The following is a 21,116-nucleotide window of genomic DNA, read 5'->3' as shown; positions in this document are numbered from 1 at the left end:
ATAACATGATAATAGAGCAGCTCTAATGTATTAAAAATTTATTGATATTCTTATGCAACCGTTTTGGGGTTTTAATTGCTTGCAATTTATTAACCCTCAAATTAAACTGAAATAAACGTATAAATTGTAGCACTTTGTGTGTAATTAATCAATATAATACAAGTTGAACAGGCTTTTCTTACATTTTAAGATGTTTTATTAATCATTCCTTCACAATATTATCTAGTACCTTCTAGTCTCTTCAATGAGAGCCGACCTTGTATGAGTGTAAGGTTTACGGAAGACTTCGACTTGCTCTCGCGATACTTTGGACAAGCCGTGGGATTTTAGAAATCGAGGGTTGTGGCAGAGGGGGTAAGTGACCACATAAACTGATAACGGATGTGTTCTCAACTGTGTTAAAATACAGCATCGGAGTGACCGTGGGCTACTCGTGTTTGGTGCAATAAAACCAGAGCTAAACTAGACGCTCACGTCTCATATGTTTACAGTGACAGTTAGCTTCTAATATGGCGACGGCTGTGTGTCAATGCAGGACTAAGGCTGCTTCATGGAAGCGACTGGAACCAGATGAACCTCTGTAGCATCCTTACAGCTGTTCTGTGAGCGCAGGGTGATTATTTACAGGTCAGATATGGGACACCCGATAGGACAAACTAACTGTTGTGTTTGAATAAAATTATCTTTACGTTTTCTATGAGAGCATGGACTTGTAAGCAACCACCGCAGCCGCCCCTTATCGATAAGGCTTTGTTCAGATTTGCCCAGAGCGTTCACATTTACAATCAATGCTGCATTTATTTCCATATTAGTATTAACTCTGATCTTTGGCAAAATTTTGACTACACCAGTAAGGTTGTTTCACGGCTACATGTATTAACCATTGAAAATCGCTCCCATATTTAAAATAGTTTTTTGTTTAATTATAGGTGGAAGTAAAAGGAACTCCTTAATATGAGTGATGATAAACCCTTCCAGTGCACTGCTCCTGGGTGTGGACAGGTAAATCCTTGCAGTTTTCAGTCATTAAAAATAAATAACATAGACTTTATATACCTATGTATATGATCCTTATTATGTATCCTCATTCATATATATATATATATATATATATATGTATATATATATAATATAAAGTGTTACCATAAAAAGTAACCAAATATAAAGATGATTGTTTTTTTGCCACAAGATACAGCATCTTTATTATGATGTTTTGTTTTTGTTTTTCATTTTTATTTATACCTTACATAGAGATTCACTAATGAAGACCATTTGGCTGTCCACAAACACAAACATGAGATGACACTGAAGTTTGGCCCAGCAAGAAATGACAATCTTATCATTGCAGGTGAGTTCACTACTAATTTCAGGTGGGCTATTTAAATGACAAGTATTTTATCACCAAGCCAGTTTACTTACAGTAATGTCAATTTCAGACCAAACTCCTACACCCACCCGCTTTTTAAAGAATTGCGAGGAAGTTGGTCTCTTTAACGAACTTGCAAGTCCGTTCGATCATGACTTCAAAAAATCGACTGAAGATGACATCAAAAAGGTGTTAAACTTGCTTCCAGATCATCCTACTTTTGGGTCTATTTTGAACTTTTTTCCTGATAATCCTTGTTCTGTTTTTGGTCATTGTTTTGCAGCTACCCCTGGATTTGTCACCTCTTGCTACACCAATTATACGCAACAAAATTGAGGAACCCACAGTTATAGACGCACATAGAGACAGCCCGCTGCCTCATCCTGAATCCACTACAAGTGATGATAAGGTAAAGCTTAAAAAACTACACCTGGTTGACTTGTGGCTTGTGATTTTCTCTTGATTGTCTTATCAATTTATCTGCTGTATAGTTTGTGGATTTATTGCAATGAGCTGCTTGAAATACAGTACTTGTGTAATGATAACTGTCGGGGCAACATTGTGCATTCGCACAATAGTTATCGGGCCAATGAAGATTTACTTCTTCTCCTGATAAATGAGTGACTCCATCATGTTAGAGGTGTTCAATTAACTGATCTGGTGTTGATGACGCATTCTTGCAGCTATGGTCTTGTATGGTGTTTTCAGGACTTATCTTTGCAGCCAGCCTCACTGCCAACATCCACTATAGTCCACCCTGCATCCCTCCAAGTTCCCAATGTACTTCTAGCAACCACAGAGGCTAGTGTTGTAATACAGCCAGCTCTCCCATCGCCAACATCTAGCTCTGTTATTACCCAAGTCCCCTCCACTAATAGGCCTATAGTGTAAGTAACAAAATGCGTCCATTTTAAAAACATCTTAGTTTCTACCAAATCACTTGTGCAGTATATTGTGGTGAGCTTGCATTTTATGCAGCATGCGCTTGTTCTTTTGTTGTTTTTTTTAAATTCATTTGCATTCTGAAATTTTTTTGTTTAGCTGCAAAGAAATTATGTTGCATCAATAAAACAAAAATGATATCGGTGTTGTTCAGATACTGTGTTTATTTTTTTGAGTGAGAAGTGAAGTAAGAGATTGGGTTTTTGTATTTAATCTTCACTATTAGGAAGCATTTTTCAACCGAGTGCCCATAATCTTTGGCTGTTTGACTGACTGGGAGTCATGATGGTTAAACGTTAGATTTTTTTATTACAAATTTGCTCTCAGACAGAGTTGAATAAATCAACTGAGTTTGGACTGAAACCCAGTGTTTTATTCAGAAATTTTAATACTTTCATGAAGGTCATAAACTGTGTATATGAAACCACTTTGTGCAAATCACCATTAGCACAGGCAGCAAACAGCAACTCAGCATCATACTGCCAGCACTATGCTTGACAGCTGCTACAACGCTGAAGCCTGATCTTGAAAGTGCTACCTTGACATATTGCGCAGGAAGGAAATAATTTTAAGCAAACACTGATTCTGTAAGGACGAGTGGAGAGATATCCAACCAGAATTATTCCAGAAGTTTGTTGATGGCGGTAAGAAATGTGTTTTCAAAGGGCAACTAGCAGAGGGACATTCAACTTAAAATAAAAAGATGCATTTGTAGCATGTTTGTATGTTTTTGATACTGGATTTGAACACAAGTTTTGATGCATTTTGGTTAGAATTCATGATTGTTCTTCTGTGTGTGTGAAGCAAAGTATATACATTTTTGCTAATCTATGCATTCCTTTAGCTTGTTCTAAGAATATAGTGGTACTTGAGTATAGGAAGTAGGAAACCTTTGAATTCAGTAGAGTTGTTAAGAAGAAATGTATTTTCTGGAACAAGTATTTATGATTGCAATGAATATCAGAAGAGTTTGACAAACTCAGTTGATTTTTTTTTCTGTATCTGCCCTGAGGAAATAACACTGTATCTGGGCAACACCGATCATTATTATCAGGTCTCGTGTAGTCTTTTTTTTGTCGAGTTGTTCCTGTATGGTCTGTGATATTTGCATTTTAGAGTAGAGGTTTAGAAACTTATCTTTTGTTTTTTTGGTTCCTTTATCTTATCTCCGTCATCTAAATATGTCATAATTGTATACTGACTCTGTCTTGTAGGGATAGTTTTGACTTTTTTTTTTCCAAGTCAAGTTGTGTGGAGTTGTCAGCAGTCAGTATTTTCCATTCAGTAGCTTGTGACCAGAGTTACCGTAGTTTAAAGAAATACTTTTTACCAAAGAGTGGATAAAATGATTTGGATCTGAAGCGGACATGTTTAAAATGAATATCTTTAAACATTTTCAGGCCCAAAAAGCTAATGTTAATGCTGTTTTTATGAACACTGTGGATGGTTATCTACTTTAAAGTTTCCGGTCTTTAAACAAAAAGTGTTAAATTTGAAACTTGCATTTTAAATCATCAGGTGACTCAGTTTCTCTGTCATGTCACTTAACCTGCTTTGTTTAGCTAAGCAGGAGTTTAATTGACAACAAGCATGGATCCTCAGTTTGAATAGTTGACTTATGCAAATCAAATAACCGTGTAAGATTGGTACTTACCCTGCTATTACCAGTTATTAGCACCAATCACAATTACTTTCTTATTTTCCAGTAAGACTTGGGCCACTGTTTACAGCAGGTAAAGCACTGACTGTTGACAATAACTCTGCAAAACCTGAATTAAAATGAATCAGTTTATTCATTCAAGACATTCTGTTTATGCATTGATTGTTGTTTTGCATTTTACTTAATTGTGGTTTCTTTTCTCTTTTAGCCCAGTGACTGGTACCTTCCCTGTGCTCTTACAGTTGCCTAATGGCCAGACCATGCCAGTTGCAATACCTGCATCGATTACAAGCTCAAGTGTACATATCCCAACTACAATCCCAGTGAGTGCTCTGTCAAAAATAATTTGCACAAATTGAGTATTCCAGAAATTATATTTTGTGTTGCATCAGATCTTTTGGGTTTTCTGTATTTTGTCCTGTACAAACACAGAATTCAATCGCTTTAACACATAAAGGTACTCTATAGAGATTCAATCGACTTGTAACTGGAATCAACCAGCTTTTAACTTGAGGAATTGGCTAGTTGCTGGTCAGCACCAAACTGAAGAGTCCTATGTTTGGCAAACAGTGAGTTTTGCTGACATGCTAGCTTCTCTTTTTAAATGCAAATTAAATTACTTGAAGCATATTTTTGTTTTAAAATTGACCTGGATACACATTTTTGCACTTAAGTGCAAAATTATCTCGCCTGAAATGTACGCAAAAACGCATAAAACACATTGTATTGTACAAAGGAACTCTGAGAGATTATCGTGATTTGGCAGTCACCTCAGAGAACGAGCGGTTGAGGGAAATAATGAACTTACAAGTAAAACAGTCTGTCAGTGCTGGAAAGAAACAGGATTTAGCTAAGCTCTTTCAGGCTGGAGGCCAGGACGCCTTACAGAGCTCTGTCCTTGTAGAATTAAACAACCAGGTTTTTATCTCTGGCACAATTGAAAGGCTGTACAAAAATGTTCTTTTGATTGTCTCAGTAATACAAACCTCAGGTGTGGTCCGTATAGTGCAACTCCCTCACGTGGATGTCTGTCGTATTTTGCATTGCTGCCGCGATTGTCTGCATTCAAAGGACGGCAGGGGGCGCTGGTGGAAATTTTTTACAAAAGCGCTGGGATTCCTTTGGGGGGCGTTTGCTCGAAGGTAAACTTTACACCTTATATGCACAACAATACCAGTTTAGACTTTGAGAAACTTGCTAAAACGGTGCTGTGTAGCATTAAATTTTGTTTAACTGGTATTGTTGTACATCTTTTATCATTTTGGTCAATTTGTGAAAGATTTAACAACTAACATCAGAAAATGGCACAGAACAAGAATACTTTCTTTCCACTCTGATTGGCTGCTGATAGACCTACCGATTTTAACCTGAATGTTCATTCATTACATTTTTCGTAGACGCCTGTAAAAATAATTTCTATTCACATGGCCTTTTTGTTCTCTGGGAAATTATTTTTGATGATAAATACAGAAACAACCATAAAAATTAAAACATCAACAATAGTGATAGTAATATTATTAATAAAATAATATTCAGTGCAAAGAAACTTACAAATTTTTTTGATTGGGGGCATTGAGGGACCTGGATAATGAACAGGGAGGCGCTGGCCCAAAAAAGGTTGAGAAACACTGTGATAGAGGCACAGCAGGGAGAAGCCTCCATCTCCCCTGTCTGCTGGGATATGGAGAGCCTCTGACAAGTAAAGAACGGCTAAAATAGATGGAGAACACGAGCCACCAGTGGGGCTCCCTGTTCCTCGATCATCTCCTCCTCCCTACCCCTCTCATGTGTTCCCCACCTCCCTCACTGTCTCGCTGTCAGCGGCTGTGAGAAGAGGCCTGAATCTGGCCTTCTGACTCGTGTCTCTCCATCCTCTCCTCATCTTCCCTGTCCATATGCTCTCACTCAGGCAGGCAGAGGTTCATTAGCGTGCACCCTGCATCTCCATGTGGCGCTGCCTCCGCAAAATAACAGGCCATCCAACCTAATGAGGCTGAGATATGGGGGGAAGCTCTGAGAGTCTGCCATAGCTGTTAGTGTTTGTGTTGCGGGGTGAGGTGGAGGGGGCCAACACCAGGCTTTTTCCCGCCGAAGACTAATTTTCTCTGGTCTGATCTGTGTCTGTGTCTCTGTTGTCAGCTTGTCAGACCTGTCACCGTAGTGCCTGCCGTCCCTGGAATCCCTGGACCTCCCTCGCCACAGCCTCAGCCCGTCCAATCAGAAGCAAAGCTGGTATTTATTAGCTCATTTACATCAGATATCATTTCCATGCTGTGTCTGTTATTTCCCATTTGAGGGAGATGATAACAGCCAAGGTAATAAGAGGATCTAGCATTAAAGGAGTAATACAATGGTTAGCCTTTCCCCCCCCTGTAAGATTTTAATTACACCTTTTTTCAATCAACAATCCTTCTGGAGTTGATCCACTCAAAAACATGACACTTATGTGTCATGTTTTTTGTGACACATAAGTCACAAAAATCATGACATGTTTTAGTCATTTATAAAACAACATGTCATACAATATATTATACCATCTGTGGCAAAATGTTATCTACAAATAATAAAAATGATCATTTAGCATTTTATCAGAAATAGTTTTAGAACATAAACTGGAGTTGGACTTTAAATTTGCTGGTTAGTGGTATTAGATGATTTTGAGCTGAACTAGCCATTGACGCTAACACTTTGGTTGAAAACTCAAAAATCTGTTTTTTGGGGGGGGGGGTTTCATCACTCTTCAGAGTGTTGTGAAGAATACTTAAAACCCACTTTCAGATCATCACTTATTCTGTGATCGTCATGTCTTTTACACCTCAGGTCTTAACACCGAATCGGGATTTGAAGTCGGACAACCAAAATCACTTCCCTGATCCACCTCAGAGGGTATTCTCAAACTTGTAATTATTATGAACTTAAAGCAGTGAAAAATATTTCTTTAAAGAGTGTGGAATAGTGATTTGAAACAAAGCAAAAACAGCATCAGCACAAGTTTTTCACTAAGTAGTGGCACAGCAAGATTTTCCTGTGTTGCTGATCTGACACAGGAAATTTGACACAGGAACTGAGAAATATGATGACCAACAGGACGAGCTAAAGGTTCGGAGCGCGTTTCCTCAACAGATCATGCAGTGACACATACAGTACAGATCGATAACCACTACTACTCGGGCAACACTACATAGTTTTATTTTATGCAAAATGAAGTTTCTAAGATGCAATAAACCTTTTTTTTTTATGTCATTTTAACCGACCTATTGGGAACACCCTGAAATAAACATAAAAAGTTGCTTCAATAAAAAATAATATATTATTAAAATTAAGATGTCAAGAGTTGTGGTAGGTCATTAAAAGTGCCTTAAAAGTCTTGAGACGACTACTAATCGTTTATATGGGATCAGGAAATTATTGTGTTGTGTAATCCAGTATTGTCCCTTACAGTTTGTGGGGTTAACTTTAACTCATCATTTTATGTCAGGCCCATTCAACATTTGTAGATAAATGAGGTATGATCTGAAAGGCGCTACAGAGCTTCACAATTAGAAACACTGTAGGTGTGAACAGCAAATTTAAGGCGCCTGAAATGTCAAGACTATAATTATTTTGTCTTTGCTCATAAAACCTATTTTTACAGCAAGTGCTATCACACGCACAGTTACATTGCTTTGGGTTCTAATATAACTAAAAAGACTGCTTGTTGCAGGATGTGTAGAAAAAAAGCAATTGGAAAGCTATGAATATGAATATATTTATTAAAGATGAATTAAAATCAGCTCCATGGGAAGGTAAAGCCTTTGCAAGAACTGCAAAACAGATATTTACCATACATCACTGACTGAGACAAATAAAACCACTTTGGAAAGTGTTCAGTATCATTTATTTAAATTAAGTTAAAAGTATAACTTAATTTTATTAAGTTATAGTTATTAATTAATAATAACCTTTCTCAGACACATAAGTCACGAAAAACATGACATATTGTCTAAAATTCAGCAAAAATAGAATCAGATAAACGCAACATGAAACAATGTCTCTCCTGTTTGAGAAAAGACACAGTAGGAAAACATTTACGATGGGATTATTGATGATTTGTTACAACAATTTCTAAAAAGAAAGCTGTTATGTGCAACGTATGACTTCTTCCAGGAACTCTGATAACTGTACAGAAATTATTATTTTTTTGGCATCATTTTGTTTCCTTCCCAGCTTGAACCACCTGCTGGGAACTATCTCCGAAACAACATTCAATTGAATAAGGCATTTGTTGTTATGCAGGTAGTAGAGGGAAAAAAAAGTTTTGTAATTTGTACCTTTTTTTCTTTACTTATCGTTTTTTTACTTCCGACAATGACATTTTAAAAATGGATTTCGTATGGTGTCTCATGGAAAGATAATTAGACGTATTTGTGCTAAAGAAACGCATCATATTAACCGTCTATGGTGTGAGGGCAGTCACAGCAGTCCTATATAACAGAAGTGATAGTTAAAGCCCACTGTTCTGAAGTGTGTGGGCGGGAGATCAGAGGCAATATGATGAAGCATAGATCACAGAACCCGTGAACATCGTGTAAGTGTTCACAGCGTGCTCTGCCTGTGGAAATTATCAGCCAAGCCGTAAAGAAGTGTGCGTGTTGAGTGGGAAGGACTGATCCTGACTGGTGGGGAATCATAGAGGGCGGGGCAGGGAGTTATTCAAGATCATGCGGAGCAGAGATGACAAACGCCGAGACATCGTTTTGCACAGCACGCCGTCACCAGGGCCAACCTGACGGGAAGGAGGAGGGGCACGAGGGGGGCAACGAGCGAAAGCCAGCTGGGGGCATCCTGGCAAACGCTCAGCGAGGCACATTAAGGCAGCCTCACCCTGCATGGAACCTTTTGTTCAGCAGAATCCTGCCTGACCTGCATCCCCCCCTCCTCCGCCCTCCTCACTAGCGGCGCCTCCCACCACACTCGGCTCATCAGCAAACACCTAATGAGCCTGCATCAAGAAAACAGACCCCCAGCTCAACCTGCCCGCTTCCCACCCCCACCCGGCGAGGGGAGCCAGCGTAGACGGCACTTTACAAGGACTGATGATGCTGCAAAGACCACAATAATGATAATTAACTTGCTGAATTTAGAAGATTATGCTGTTAATTAGTTGCAAAATAAAGATAAGTAATATAGTAGCAGATGGTTGAATAACACCCATGAGATGGAGGGTTATTACACTGATGAGGTTTCCATGGCAGAGATGAAATATGGATCTGACTGGCTTTTCCCTCATTCTGCAGGCCATTCCAGGAGAATAATATCTTGTTTCTGCCAGAAGAGCTTCTGGAAGGGTATTACACGATAAACTAATTTGGTAGATAGATTGGTCTGGCAAAGGTAGCTGTTAGAATAATGCGGTGCTCTGTTTTGCCATGTAAATGTATTCTCTCTCACTTTGTTATTGCTTGGAGCCTCATTCACTTTCACCTTGTTTGCCGAAGGTTTGATGTTGAAAAAATTGACCTGTGAATTTCACACACCGGTTTGTAGAGGAAGAGATCCTGCAAATAGACGGTTTTTACCTCGAGTTATCAGTAGATTTCACCAAACACCCTTTTTTGAGTCACTACGAAACATGCAATGTAATTGTGCGGAGCCTGGCAAGTTGTGATAAAAATGGGAAAGATGAGGTTTTTAACGGGTCTTTTGGTAACTATCACTTCAGCTAACCAACAACATTTAATACAGTTGTGTGTGTGAAGTAATCCAGTATTATATACACAGGATTTGTTTTAGCTTATATGTGTTTTAGTAGCAGTATCATGAATCAGCCGTATTTTTTCTTAACAATCTATGAAGAAAACTTGAATATTAATTCTTACTACACTAAATCTAGTCAAACATGCAGTAAAATTTAGTATTTTATAGTATCTAGTAAATGTTCTCAGTAATAACATGAGGAGTTTTTCCTGTTCCGTCTCTGCAGCTAGTGCTAAGCCTTCTCTGAAGCCAGTTTTTAAGAGCTACTCACTACATTTTTTAAACCATTTTTATTTCAACTTTCCCAACACAACTCTCTCTCTCTCTCTGACAGCATGTACTACAGTTGGAAAGTTGCCTTTTGGCTAATTCTGGCATTTTTATATTGATATAGTTATCAATATGCATTTCCCCTTTTAAAATTTTAACTAGTCTATAGCATTGTATGACTTTAGAAGTTAGCAGCTATAAAAGTATTCATAATGTTGCTTATTTATGGCAAATGCTTCAATTTCTAACACAGCAACTGCAGAGGGGTAAAAAGCTTTAAAACTAATGTATGTTTATTGCAGAATCAAAATATTACACTGGAAATATGTTGAAAAATTCAAGGTTATGATGTGTGCAATAATTCAAAGTTATTAGTGGAGCCTGCTAATTATTTTCCACAACTTTTTCTTCCAAGTGCATTACCTCAGCTGGCTGATAGGGTTTGATGACTGTATTGCCAGTACGCATTTTTTTAATGTTGAGAATGGTAATAATACTTTTTAACATCCCATTATTTCTAAAAAAAGTATGGAGAACAATGAAAATAATTGTAATAATTTGAGAGATGCCTGTCTGATTTCCTATCAGACACAAACCTCCTGGTTTATTAAAAAAATCATTTTAAATCCAAATATCTGAGATGTATTAATAAGTTAGGGTTTAGCTGTGTATACATAGTTTTAAACCACTTCTTGTTTATAATAATTGTTTTTCAAGCTGTTCAGTGACTATCTGTCCTCTTCTGTTCGCAGAAACTGAAAGCCACATTAAGCCAGCAGCTTCCTCAGGTAACCAATGGAGATGGAGGCGAGGTCCAGAGCAGTGCAGTAACCCACACCGTTAATCCCGCTTCCCCTGCTCCGACCCCAACTCCAGTCCCGACTCCAACCCCGGTGCCGGCTGCGATCCTAACTCCGGCTCCCCAACTGCCTACAACTGAGGAAGCCTCCACACATTCCCTTCAGCAGCCAGCCACCTCCACCACAGAAACACCCGTAGGTTTTCATGCCAACAGTCCAACTTGTATCCTCAAAACACCCCACTTAGTGGCAGAAGATGTTATTGAGGTGTGCCTCTAAAATTCAGGAGGTATTTTAATGATGCTCTATTTGCACAAAACAAAGTATCAAAGAACAAATTTGACAACTGCTTTGATAAGATTTTTTTGTGCTGAAACTCTTTATTTTTGACATTCAGTATATTCACACTACCCTAACTGTAGTGCTGAAGTTTTCCCATGAGCAGTCATTGAACATTGTTTTTAGATCTACATGCATGTATGTCCTTCCTATTGTCACCTTCCAGGCTTCCCCTGCTCCTCCTGTGCCAAACCCTCCAACCACAGGAGGCCGGCGGCGCAGAACCACCAGCGAAGACCCCGATGAGAAGAGACGCAAGTTCCTAGAGCGTAACCGGGCCGCAGCTTCTCGCTGTCGGCAGAAGAGGAAAGTGTGGGTCCAGTCTCTGGAAAAGAAGGCCGAGGACCTGGGCTCCATGAATACACAACTACAGGTGATCCCAGACACCTTTTGCATGCAACAACCTGTTTATTTAATTTTTGTGTGTGTGTGCTAGCATTAAGATGCATGAATATGTGTGTGTATTCATCATGCATCATGAAGAGATGTTACACACTCTTTTCCTCCTCTGCTGTGATGAAGTCATTAAAGCCGATTAAGCCGAGCTGCCGTGTGACAGCAGTAGAGTGTGAGCCCTTTACGTCGATACGTCCCTGTCAATAAAGATGTATCCTCCAGATGTCAGCCGCACACAAGCGTGTCGCCGCTTCTGTCTCTGCAGTTTACCGAATGGCCTCAAAAATCTCCCAGGGAAAAGGTGTCTTTTTGAACCTTCATTTCGCAGGAAGCAATTAGGATCTGATGCTGACAAGTTCGAAACAGTTCATGTGTCTGCTGTCTCTGTTGATAAGTGTGAGTCGGGGGTGCGGCACATCGGTGTTCCAGACAATTAAATGAGATGCGATGTTTACTTGCTTACCGTCTTGTTTTTTTGTTTTTTTTGGATAAAAGCAGAGTGAGATACAGAGGAAAGAGGAGGGGAATACTCGGCAGCATAAAAAAAATGCTTCAGAATAAAACAGCGTTCAAAATCAAGTTATCACCACATTTCATGGTTGTTCTGTCTACAATTACATTTGAATGAGAGAGGATCAAAACCAAGACATAGGTGAGTAAGAGCAGATATATAACAGATACCTGAAAACAGGTATCTGAGAAACAGAGAAAAGTGTCCCGGCTAGATAAGAGGGGAACAACATGTGGTAGAGAATATAAGGCCACTTTTTATCAAAGCATTAATCAGCGAGCAGCTTTTGTGTGGAGAAAAAAAAGGAAAAGAAACCCATGCTGACATGGCCCAGCTGATCAGCGAAACTGCCTCTAATGATGCACAATTATTTTAACATCATCCTTAACTGGCTTTTTAATGAGGTGTCAGACCAGACAGCTCATAGGGCTCCCAGCGTTACCCAAGGCCCAATTGCTACTTTCGATTAAGTTAGAAACGGGTTTTAACTCTCCATTGTCCTGTTTAGGTTACTTTAACTTGTAGCTGTGGTGTAATTTGATGTAAATGATCCTTTAAAGTAAGCGGCAGATCTGCTGTCATGCTCCCTGTGTCACTTTTTTAGCCAAAACTTTATCTCTGTAATAAATTGGAAGGAGTATTAAAAAAAAGAGCCCACCTGTGTTTATATTAGCTTTAAATGGCAGCAGATATGCTGGAAGCATTCTGAAAATGGTGCTGGCTACATGTGATACATATGCTCCTTCCAGCTGTGTTTAAATCTGGCTTACAATAGCTCAGCCCTGCCAACACCAGCAAAACCAAACAGATGGAATCAGATAAATTGGCTGCTTTTAAACTAATAGATTAAGCCACTCTCAGTCCTTTAAAGGAGAAGAGAAGGAGCTTAAATCTGCCACTGGTTGTTGCGCGGGCCCCTGGCCGCTCTAAATCCAGTTAAAGTCACCTTCAGCGTAATGTGGCTCTCTTTTACGACATGCAGAAATCCTCAGCTCTCTTGGGAGCTGTAACGACACAGGAGTGTAAATCTCTGCAGCCTCTACGAAGTTGTACTGACAACCCTAACAGCTCACCTCTGACAAATGTGCTGGTTGGTAGCCAGTGAAGGCCCATAATTATTGTGCAGCAAGCAGTGTTTTATACTTTATCCTCTATTAATTTATTATATCGTTTCTCCTTTCTTGTGTTTGTTGTTTTCTCAGGGGAAGAAATGCAAGTTCCCCGGAATAATGCACAGCACTAAAGTACAAATGGGGTCCTGAATATTGTAATTTAATGATTTCGTCATTAGCTCTAAAAAAATGTAGCTATTCCTACGGGACGAAACAAAGGCAGATAGAAGCTGTACTTGTGTGTGCGTGTTATTATTCATGTTTACTGCATGGATGAGAGAAAAAGCTTTTGCCTATTCTAATGGCCATGGTCATGGGTGACATCTAGTGTCATAAGGTGCAGATTGCAACCACGTCAAAACCAAATATATGCCTTTTTAGGTTTAGTCCAGCTAGAATACGAGGCTGTTCAAAAACACTATTATTTATGAGCTTATTTATGAGCTTATATAGAGACTGTTCAAAAACACTATTATTTATTAGCAAGATGTTAGAATTGACCAAGATGTCAGATTACAAGAGAACAACAGAAATAAATATGTAAACAATGTCTAATAGGCAATTTTATAAGTGTAAAATAGTAGTACAACATCTAACACACAGGTATAGAATTTTCCTTCTTGGAAGTTGCTTTCCGCCTTTAAATATTTTAATACCCAAAATCTGTGATATGCTGAATTTTGATTCCCAAAATCCAGAAAGGAAGCTTTGACCTGCTAATGCTGATTTTAGCCTATTGAGATTTCCCTTTAAGACATTAGAAAAAAAATGAAATAACAGCAATTTAAATACATTTTTTATCATTCCTGGTGAGACTTATCATATTAGAAGTAAGGGGAATGTAACATGTATGACAGAGGATTTGATATAAATATGGTTCAACAAATACTTTGAAATGAAGACAAATAGCTGATCATTTTGACATTTTAAGCTTTTTTGGCCGATTAGAGGTAATAAATCTTTAGTCTGTGTGAATTCTCCAGAGAATGTAGGTCCTTACCTACATATGAGATTTCATTTCTGAATTCAATATGTTTTATATCAGGCATGATTTGAAAAGCTTAAAGCTGAGCAACTTTGTAGTCTGTTCAGCCTTCCTGTTATCATTTTGAAGTCTCGCTATCTTCTTCTGTTTCCTATAAAATTCCCCTGTCCGAATTTGTAAATGTCTCATTGAGACTGAGCTTACCAAACCAAAGAGTGTTGCTCTTAGTATGACTTGGTAGTGATTAGTATGAATTAAATGATTGGAAAAAAAAAATCTAATTGTTTCCAACCGGCCAGGTTGATCAAATTGAAAATATTCAGATTTTGCTCACCAGCTGATGTACTGGAGCTCCTCTAGTGCAAAAAAATGCATTTCACTTATTTTTATTTTTAAATCTGTTTTTATATTTCTGTTTTCAGATATTACTAACTTAAGAAATGTATCTACTTTATAAAAATACTTGAAAAGCGGTGGTCTACATCTGATCTTGGTGTTGTGGGGAACCTCCTTTCTGAAGAGAGACCAATTTCTTTGACTGTCGTCGTGTGTCTCTTGTTTCCCCAAGAATGAAGTCACCCTGCTGAGAAACGAAGTGGCTCAGCTGAAGCAGCTTCTTCTGGCTCATAAAGATTGCCCTGTAACCGTCATGCAGAAGAAGTCTGGCTATCACAGTGAGTAATGTTCCATTATTCTCAGCCTGAGGCTGCATGTGAAACGTGTCTAAAATGAGCTCCAGCTAAGGACATGTCTTAGCAGAAAGAACCATCGACATGCTAGGCTCTATTCTTCTTGTTTATTCTCCGTAAAACTTTTCAGAACTTTAGATCTTTATTGGTGGTGCTGCTGGTCCCATCCTTTCAGAGAGGCCACAGCTGGCGTGTGAAATGCTTTTCGTCATCTGGCGCCCAGATAAACATTTGTGAGATGACGTTAAATGTCTGTGCTCTTCACGCAGGGTGTCTTGTTTTATTGCTTCACCTGTATGTGGTGATTAAACTTTTTTCCCCCCTTCTAATGTTTTCAGCTTAGAGTGATCATCTTTATCAACACTTAAAAGACTGTGCTGATTCTGAAGTTCTTAATTTAAATTTCTTGTTGTCAGCTTACTCTGCAGAGCATCATAACATGTTCTCATTTAGAATCATTTCACCGATTTTTCTTCGTTTTCCTCAGATGGGGCCTCTGTCATTTTGGTTTTGTGGTCATAACTTACCTCCCCTCACAGATGAGGCACTCTGCAAAAAGAAGAGATTGCAACACCCCCCCTCCTCCACACTGTAGCCCTAAACACATCGCCTGACTTGTATTGACAGTGATTGCCACCAAAATGAGTCCATTAAAGCAGCAGGCTTGTCAAGACTGCAGAAAATTTTCATTGTGGATCGTCCGCCAAGCAGCCCTGTTCATTATGCATCTCTTATTGCCTACCATCCCACAGACACACTTCCTGTGCATGATGGGACTCAGGGCGTCCAGGCTGGAGTTGAAGGCTCATTTGGTGTGGTGCAGATATTGTTCTTAGTGGCATCCACAAAAGAATATGGTCCTCTTTCCTCTCCAAGATCTCTCCTCTCTCCCTCTGGATATTTGTAAAGGTTGACACTTGAAGCACTTTTTGTCCTGTTTTGGAGGAATCACCCAGATACATCAATTGATGTGGTTGGCCAGACAGATTTAATATGAGCATAAACAAAAAATCTAGTTCATATAGAGGCTGGAAAAAATTGAAATGAAATATCAAACATTTACTCTGATATTAATCAAAATAAACAATTTTTAGAGTGTTTGACAACTATTAAAACATTGTTAGATCTCCTTTCTTAAACTTCTCACTGTTTGTTTTATATACATTGCATCAACAGAACTGTCTTTATTCCAGCTTTTAAAAATGTCTAATGTGCTTTTTTGAATAATATAATCTATAGTTAAATTTGTGCATACATCTTTTGTATTTTAAATAGACAAATGAACAGCAATAGTGTAAAGTAAATATACATATTTCTTACAGATGAAAAATTGAGAAGTGTGGCATCAATTTTTGATTTACCTCCCTTTATTCTGATACCACCAAATAAAATCTTCTGCCACCAATTACATTCAGAAGTCACATAATTAATAAATAGGACATATGTGTGTGTGTAATTTAATTTCAGTTTTAATCCAGATTTTTTGATCAGAGAGGTTTGTTGGAGAACAATAGTGGACAAACGGCAACATGAAGATCAAGGAACACGAGAGAGAGGACAGAGAGGAAAACCTGTGGCGACATTTAGGTCATGAGGCAAAAGGTCAAGGTTCAAACGGCTTAATTCACCAGCTGACAATTGAAAGCATTAAACAAAGAAATAGCAAATAATTTTATTGTAACTTTGAAGGAGATGCTGAGATCTGAAAATCTGTTTAAAGGACAGCAAAAAGCTTTTGGATTCCACAACTCCTGACGATTATTTAAAATGTTATGTGAACACCATGATCAAACCATTCTCAATGTAAAATATTGCATTGATAGGGGCAGCATCATCCTGTGGGTATGTTTGTCTTCCACAAGGATCTGGTAGCTGATTGGATCTGATGGGAGTAAAATACAGGGCAATCCTGGATTAAAAATATATTAGACCAGAGCTACAGTGGAATGATTTAGAACAAAGCATATTCATGTGTGAAAATGACCTAGTCAATGTCCACATTAAATTCAAATGAACAATGACAAAATGTGGAAAGGCTCCAAAGGCAGGATTACTGTTTCAAGGCAATGAGGACCCCCTTGTTGGGAGTCTCTGAAATAATCTACTTTGCTAATGAGTAAAGTCTTTTTATTAAACTCTGACCAATCCACTAAAGATCTCATCAAGCTTTATGTTTTCCCTGTTACAAATCCCATAAGGCTTCTCCGCCCTCCAGACCCTGTAATACCCTTCATCGTCTTGCCCAGGCGTAGCCGTGGCAGGTGGAAGGGAATAGCCCAGACTGCCCCGCAAACAAGCCAGGACATGGTTTCGCTTGGCAAGCCGAGCTGTCCATCTGTTTACAGCGAAGGCCCGCTTAAAAAAAGCCCAACAAAAAAACAGGAGAGCGGAAATAAGCCCTCTTTGCCCTGGGAAGCAGAAATTTAGAGTATTATGATAAATCCACTGGCCACCACTTGGTGTTGTTAAAAGTAATGATGTTCACTTGAACATGAAACAAAACTCACCAAGTTAATTTATTCTGAAGTTAACCTCCTGAAACAGAATTTTAAAAAAGCACTTTAGGGCGGGAAGGTGGCTGAAATCTCATCTTTTTTTTGGAATCTTTTACATTCTCCGAGACCCAGTCATTAATTACAGAGAGCCATAACAAGTGACTTCATATCATTAGCCATATTAATTATCATTGTGCTCCTTATTCCTGTATGAAACAGAGCATGAGAGTGGAGTCTCTTTTTTTTTCCATCAGGATCCAATTAATTCAAGGCAACTGCCTAACAGCTGGTGGCATTTCGACTCCAAGTCTTCCCTACTCTCCAGTGTGAGCATCATTAAAATCAGGTGCTGTAATCATCTGTCGCTGCAGTAGTTGGCAAGGTAACAAGAAACAAATGAGAATGCAGTTAGGGATGGGAAACAGTGCCACATGCCCCAGAATGTAATGCACCCTTATGATGTGGGTTTAAATTGACACTGGAGCGTTAATTAAAGGAAAGAGGTGCAAAAGTAGCATTATGGGGATTAATGAAATGGTTTGCAAACTCCACATGCAGATAGCTGTTTTGCATGTAATTAGGCTGCTGCAACAAAGCTATCCCGAGCCTTTTGGATTTCATGTGTTAGAATGTAATCCAATCGAGCGGCATTCTGAGCACGGTAGGCAACGTAACCCAATATTTCCTGATGCCTTTACAGTCTCCGACAAAGACGAAAGCTGCGAGGAGATGTCCGTCCCCAGCAGCCCGCAGAATGAGGCCATCCAGCACAGCTCCGTCAGCACCTCCAACGGGGTCAGCAGCTCCTCCTCCTCCTCAACGACCCCGGCGGTCTCAGCCCCACCGAGCGCCGCTGCGGCCACATCAAAGCAGAGCACAGAGGAGAGCCAACCGCGGAGGGCCAGCACCCGGTCCCAGCCTTCAGGGAGCTGATCATCCCAAACTGTTCCAGAGCATCCCACACTGGAGCGCTAATGGCCCTCAAACCTTTTTATGACAGAGGAAAGGGGTTCTCTCTCAGCTTCAGTTGTGGACCATACACTTTAATTTATTCTTGGTTGTTTGGGTAAATGTTTGTTAACTTTTGTACTTGATAGTCTATGCTTTTAAAGATGCAATGTTTTCTCTTCACAAAAGAAAAGCACTTTAGGTGTAACTTGTACAAAATGTTGCTTTTAATTGTTTTCATATATGTTTGACTTATTTATTTTGTACGGCAGCAAAAAACAAAAAAGTATTTAACAAATTAACATTTTCCCAACTATTCTACTTCTAACGGGGTTATTGAGATGAAATCCACACCAAATCTTGGTTACAACAAAACTGTGTGCACATAAGAATTGTTTTTAATAAACTAGGATTTAGCTTATTAACTATGTAAAATTGGACGGAACGTAGAGCAACCTTTTTTTTAATAACAGCTTCAATACAAGAAAAATAACCCACACTGTCAGGTTCCTACCTCCAAACTTAGCTGCTGGTGTGGCATTTTTGGGTTGACATCCAAGGCTATTTTTCACCAGAACATGTTGTGTCCAAAGGCATCCTAAGAGTTTAATTTTAGTCTGATTCTGACTGTATTTCATTGACTTGCCAAAGTATTTTACAGTAAACTTTAAATGAGCATCAGAATGTTTTCCTTTTTCTTCAGCAGAGAAGTCTTGCACTTGCACCCCAGGTTGAGTGACTTATTTTCATTTTCAGGGAAAAAGTGAACTTGCTAAATCTATCTGAATTTCTCTTTGATTGGTCCTTTGTTCTCGAGCAACTCTTCTGAGTATTCTATTGACTCCTCTGTCAACAACTCAATGATGCGCCGAAGTGCTAAAACTCAAATCGGAGAAATGCAACTGCAGTGGAATCGGTATGTTTTGCAGCAATAATGTTGGAAAGGTCTTGAAAAAACTCTTTGCTTTTATCAATCATGAGATACTTATTCATATGCCATTTAATTGGACTAAACCTAATGATATTGATTTGTACTGATATGGAGGATAGCTTTCTAAATACTAGCAGATTTGTTTTGTTTTCTTGGCTTTCTGTGACTTTTTTCAACTTTTTCTGCTTAATGATTATTCGCTCCCACTGCACCTTATTACACATGTCTGAATTTATGTATCTATTCGTTTTGATTTCTTCCTATATTTGCATTATTTTGGTTCTCACTAACCTATGGTGTGAATTTCATGCAAATATTCCCATTTGAAAACTACTTACTGAGAAAAAAGTTAAGGTGTTTAACACTTATATTACCTGCTGTATCTTATTCTTTTTCAATTGAAGGCAGTCATTTACTCCATCATTAAGTTTACCAAAGTGCTTAGAGGCTCATTTTGTCTGAATTGATTTATAAGCACTCTCTTTGATGAAGTTTTTTTCTTTTTTTGTACTTTGTATTTTTTGACCATTTTGCACATATTTAAGAGATGACGGGTTTTACTTTTCAAGAGTTTGTTGAGCACTGGCAGCTTTTTAGAAGTAGATTTTTGAATGCTGACACAAACATTACATAGCTGAATTTGGCTGAGCTCAGCCGTAGTGTTGTAGTGCAAGTCTGAATGTTTGAGCTCACCTCTGCATGTAAAATAGTCTGAGGGAGGTGAGCTGCTTAGATCTGTGTGTTTTCTCATTAACATTCCAGCTGTAGCCTGATTGTCCCTGAAGCAGTGATTGTAGGATTGCAGTACCTTTTTCTTTCTATTTTTCAGTCTGTGGTGATGTTGACCTTATTCAGTGCCATTAATGTATTTTGCATAAATACCTTCTGTACATTTTTTTAAATGCCAATTAAGCTTGGGTTGATTATTTTCCCAGATTTAAAGGGGCCCATGAACATGTTTGTTCTGCAGAGATTTTCCTGCTTCGTAAACTGTTTGCTTTGCAAGTGACTCTTTATGGCTTTAGCATATAATGCAAAACTCTTCAGAACATTAAGCTTTCCGTGAACAACAACATTTTTAGGAAACATTGTAAAAAAAGCCATCAATGTATCATATGTGGTCCTTCTTAATATTTGATTTGATAGGGCTTTAGGATCTCAGCTCCATTAGCTGTTAAACTGACTCTTTAGGATGCACCTCTTATTGATTCAATAGGGTTATCATGTAAAATGCCACCATTCAGATGTGAACTGGAATTACATCAATTACATTAGTTACACTACAGCTAAAGCTCCTGAGTCATTATGACTATTGAAGTAACCGTAAGAAACAAATTTCAACTTTAAAAGTCAGTTTGCCTTTTCCTTCTTAGTCTGTACTGGCTTACTACTGTGTAGTTTTATAAACAGCTAACACATTGTTTTCTTAAGATGTGATTTTTAAGGTTTTATTGTTATGTGCTATCTGCATGAGATAACAATTCTCTGCGAGAATTTTACTGTTTATTTATGTCTGAATTAAGAAAACAATATGAAACAAGTTATTACAACTTGACTTGTAGAGGTTTCTGTGATTTTTGATTTTTGTTGTTTTTGTTTATTTCACCCTAGCTGTATGGCTACAAACGGGTTGTGATACTGTGTTGACAGTGTAATTGTAATGTGAACGTTCGGAAAAAAAAAAAAAAACTGATAAGTTGTTGTAATAAACCTTTTAATAACTCTTTAAATAGGTATCTGTCTTACATTTGGATGCTGTGCATGAAAAACATCAGATTTCTTTATTTGATTTCATAAAGAACGTAAACAGTCATTATGGGACTGGTATTGAAACAATAACCTCCACAGCAGTTTGATTGTTGCTCAGACCAAAATCAAAGTAAATGAATATTTACTTTGGTGTAGACTGCCACCTGGTGGAGAATCATAGCCTTGG

At 38.5% G+C, this 21,116-nt stretch overlaps 1 protein-coding gene across 4 annotated transcripts; it reads left to right on the top strand.

Moving 5' to 3' along the window:
- Positions 1-296: 296 nt before the first annotated feature.
- On the top strand, positions 297-20,904 carry atf2 (activating transcription factor 2). 4 transcript variants are annotated; one of them, XM_023337359.1, is made up of 14 exons: positions 307-354; positions 536-627; positions 930-1,002; positions 1,252-1,348; positions 1,437-1,555; positions 1,650-1,775; positions 2,075-2,253; positions 4,177-4,291; positions 6,108-6,200; positions 6,789-6,854; positions 10,727-10,969; positions 11,280-11,486; positions 14,686-14,791; positions 18,002-20,904. In XM_023337359.1, the coding sequence occupies exons 3-14, from the start codon at positions 955-957 to the stop codon at positions 18,232-18,234; spliced, it is 1,632 nt and encodes a 543-aa protein (XP_023193127.1). In that variant the 5' UTR covers positions 307-354; positions 536-627; positions 930-954; the 3' UTR covers positions 18,235-20,904. The 4 variants fall into 4 exon arrangements, with proteins under 4 accessions (XP_023193126.1, XP_023193128.1, XP_023193127.1 ...); XM_023337358.1 differs by lacking the exon at positions 536-627 and having other exon boundaries at positions 297-354; XM_023337360.1 differs by lacking the exons at positions 536-627; positions 6,789-6,854 and having other exon boundaries at positions 297-354.
- Positions 20,905-21,116: the final 212 nt, after the last annotated feature.

Source organism: Xiphophorus maculatus, chromosome 7 (genome assembly GCF_002775205.1).
Source record: "Xiphophorus maculatus strain JP 163 A chromosome 7, X_maculatus-5.0-male, whole genome shotgun sequence".
Lineage (NCBI taxonomy): Eukaryota > Metazoa > Chordata > Actinopteri > Cyprinodontiformes > Poeciliidae > Xiphophorus > Xiphophorus maculatus.
This window is presented reverse-complemented; position numbering and strand designations above follow the sequence as displayed.

Bases quoted from the DNA above. Each gene is read 5' to 3' on its own strand.
- atf2 (XM_023337358.1), top strand. From the start codon at position 955: ATGAGTGATGATAAACCCTTCCAGTGCACTGCTCCTGGGTGTGGACAG. The intron at 2,254-4,176 runs GTAAGTAACAAA...TTTCTCTTTTAG, and splicing joins TCCACTAATAGGCCTATAGT to CCCAGTGACTGGTACCTTCC. The intron at 10,970-11,279 runs GTAGGTTTTCAT...GTCACCTTCCAG, and splicing joins CCTCCACCACAGAAACACCC to GCTTCCCCTGCTCCTCCTGT.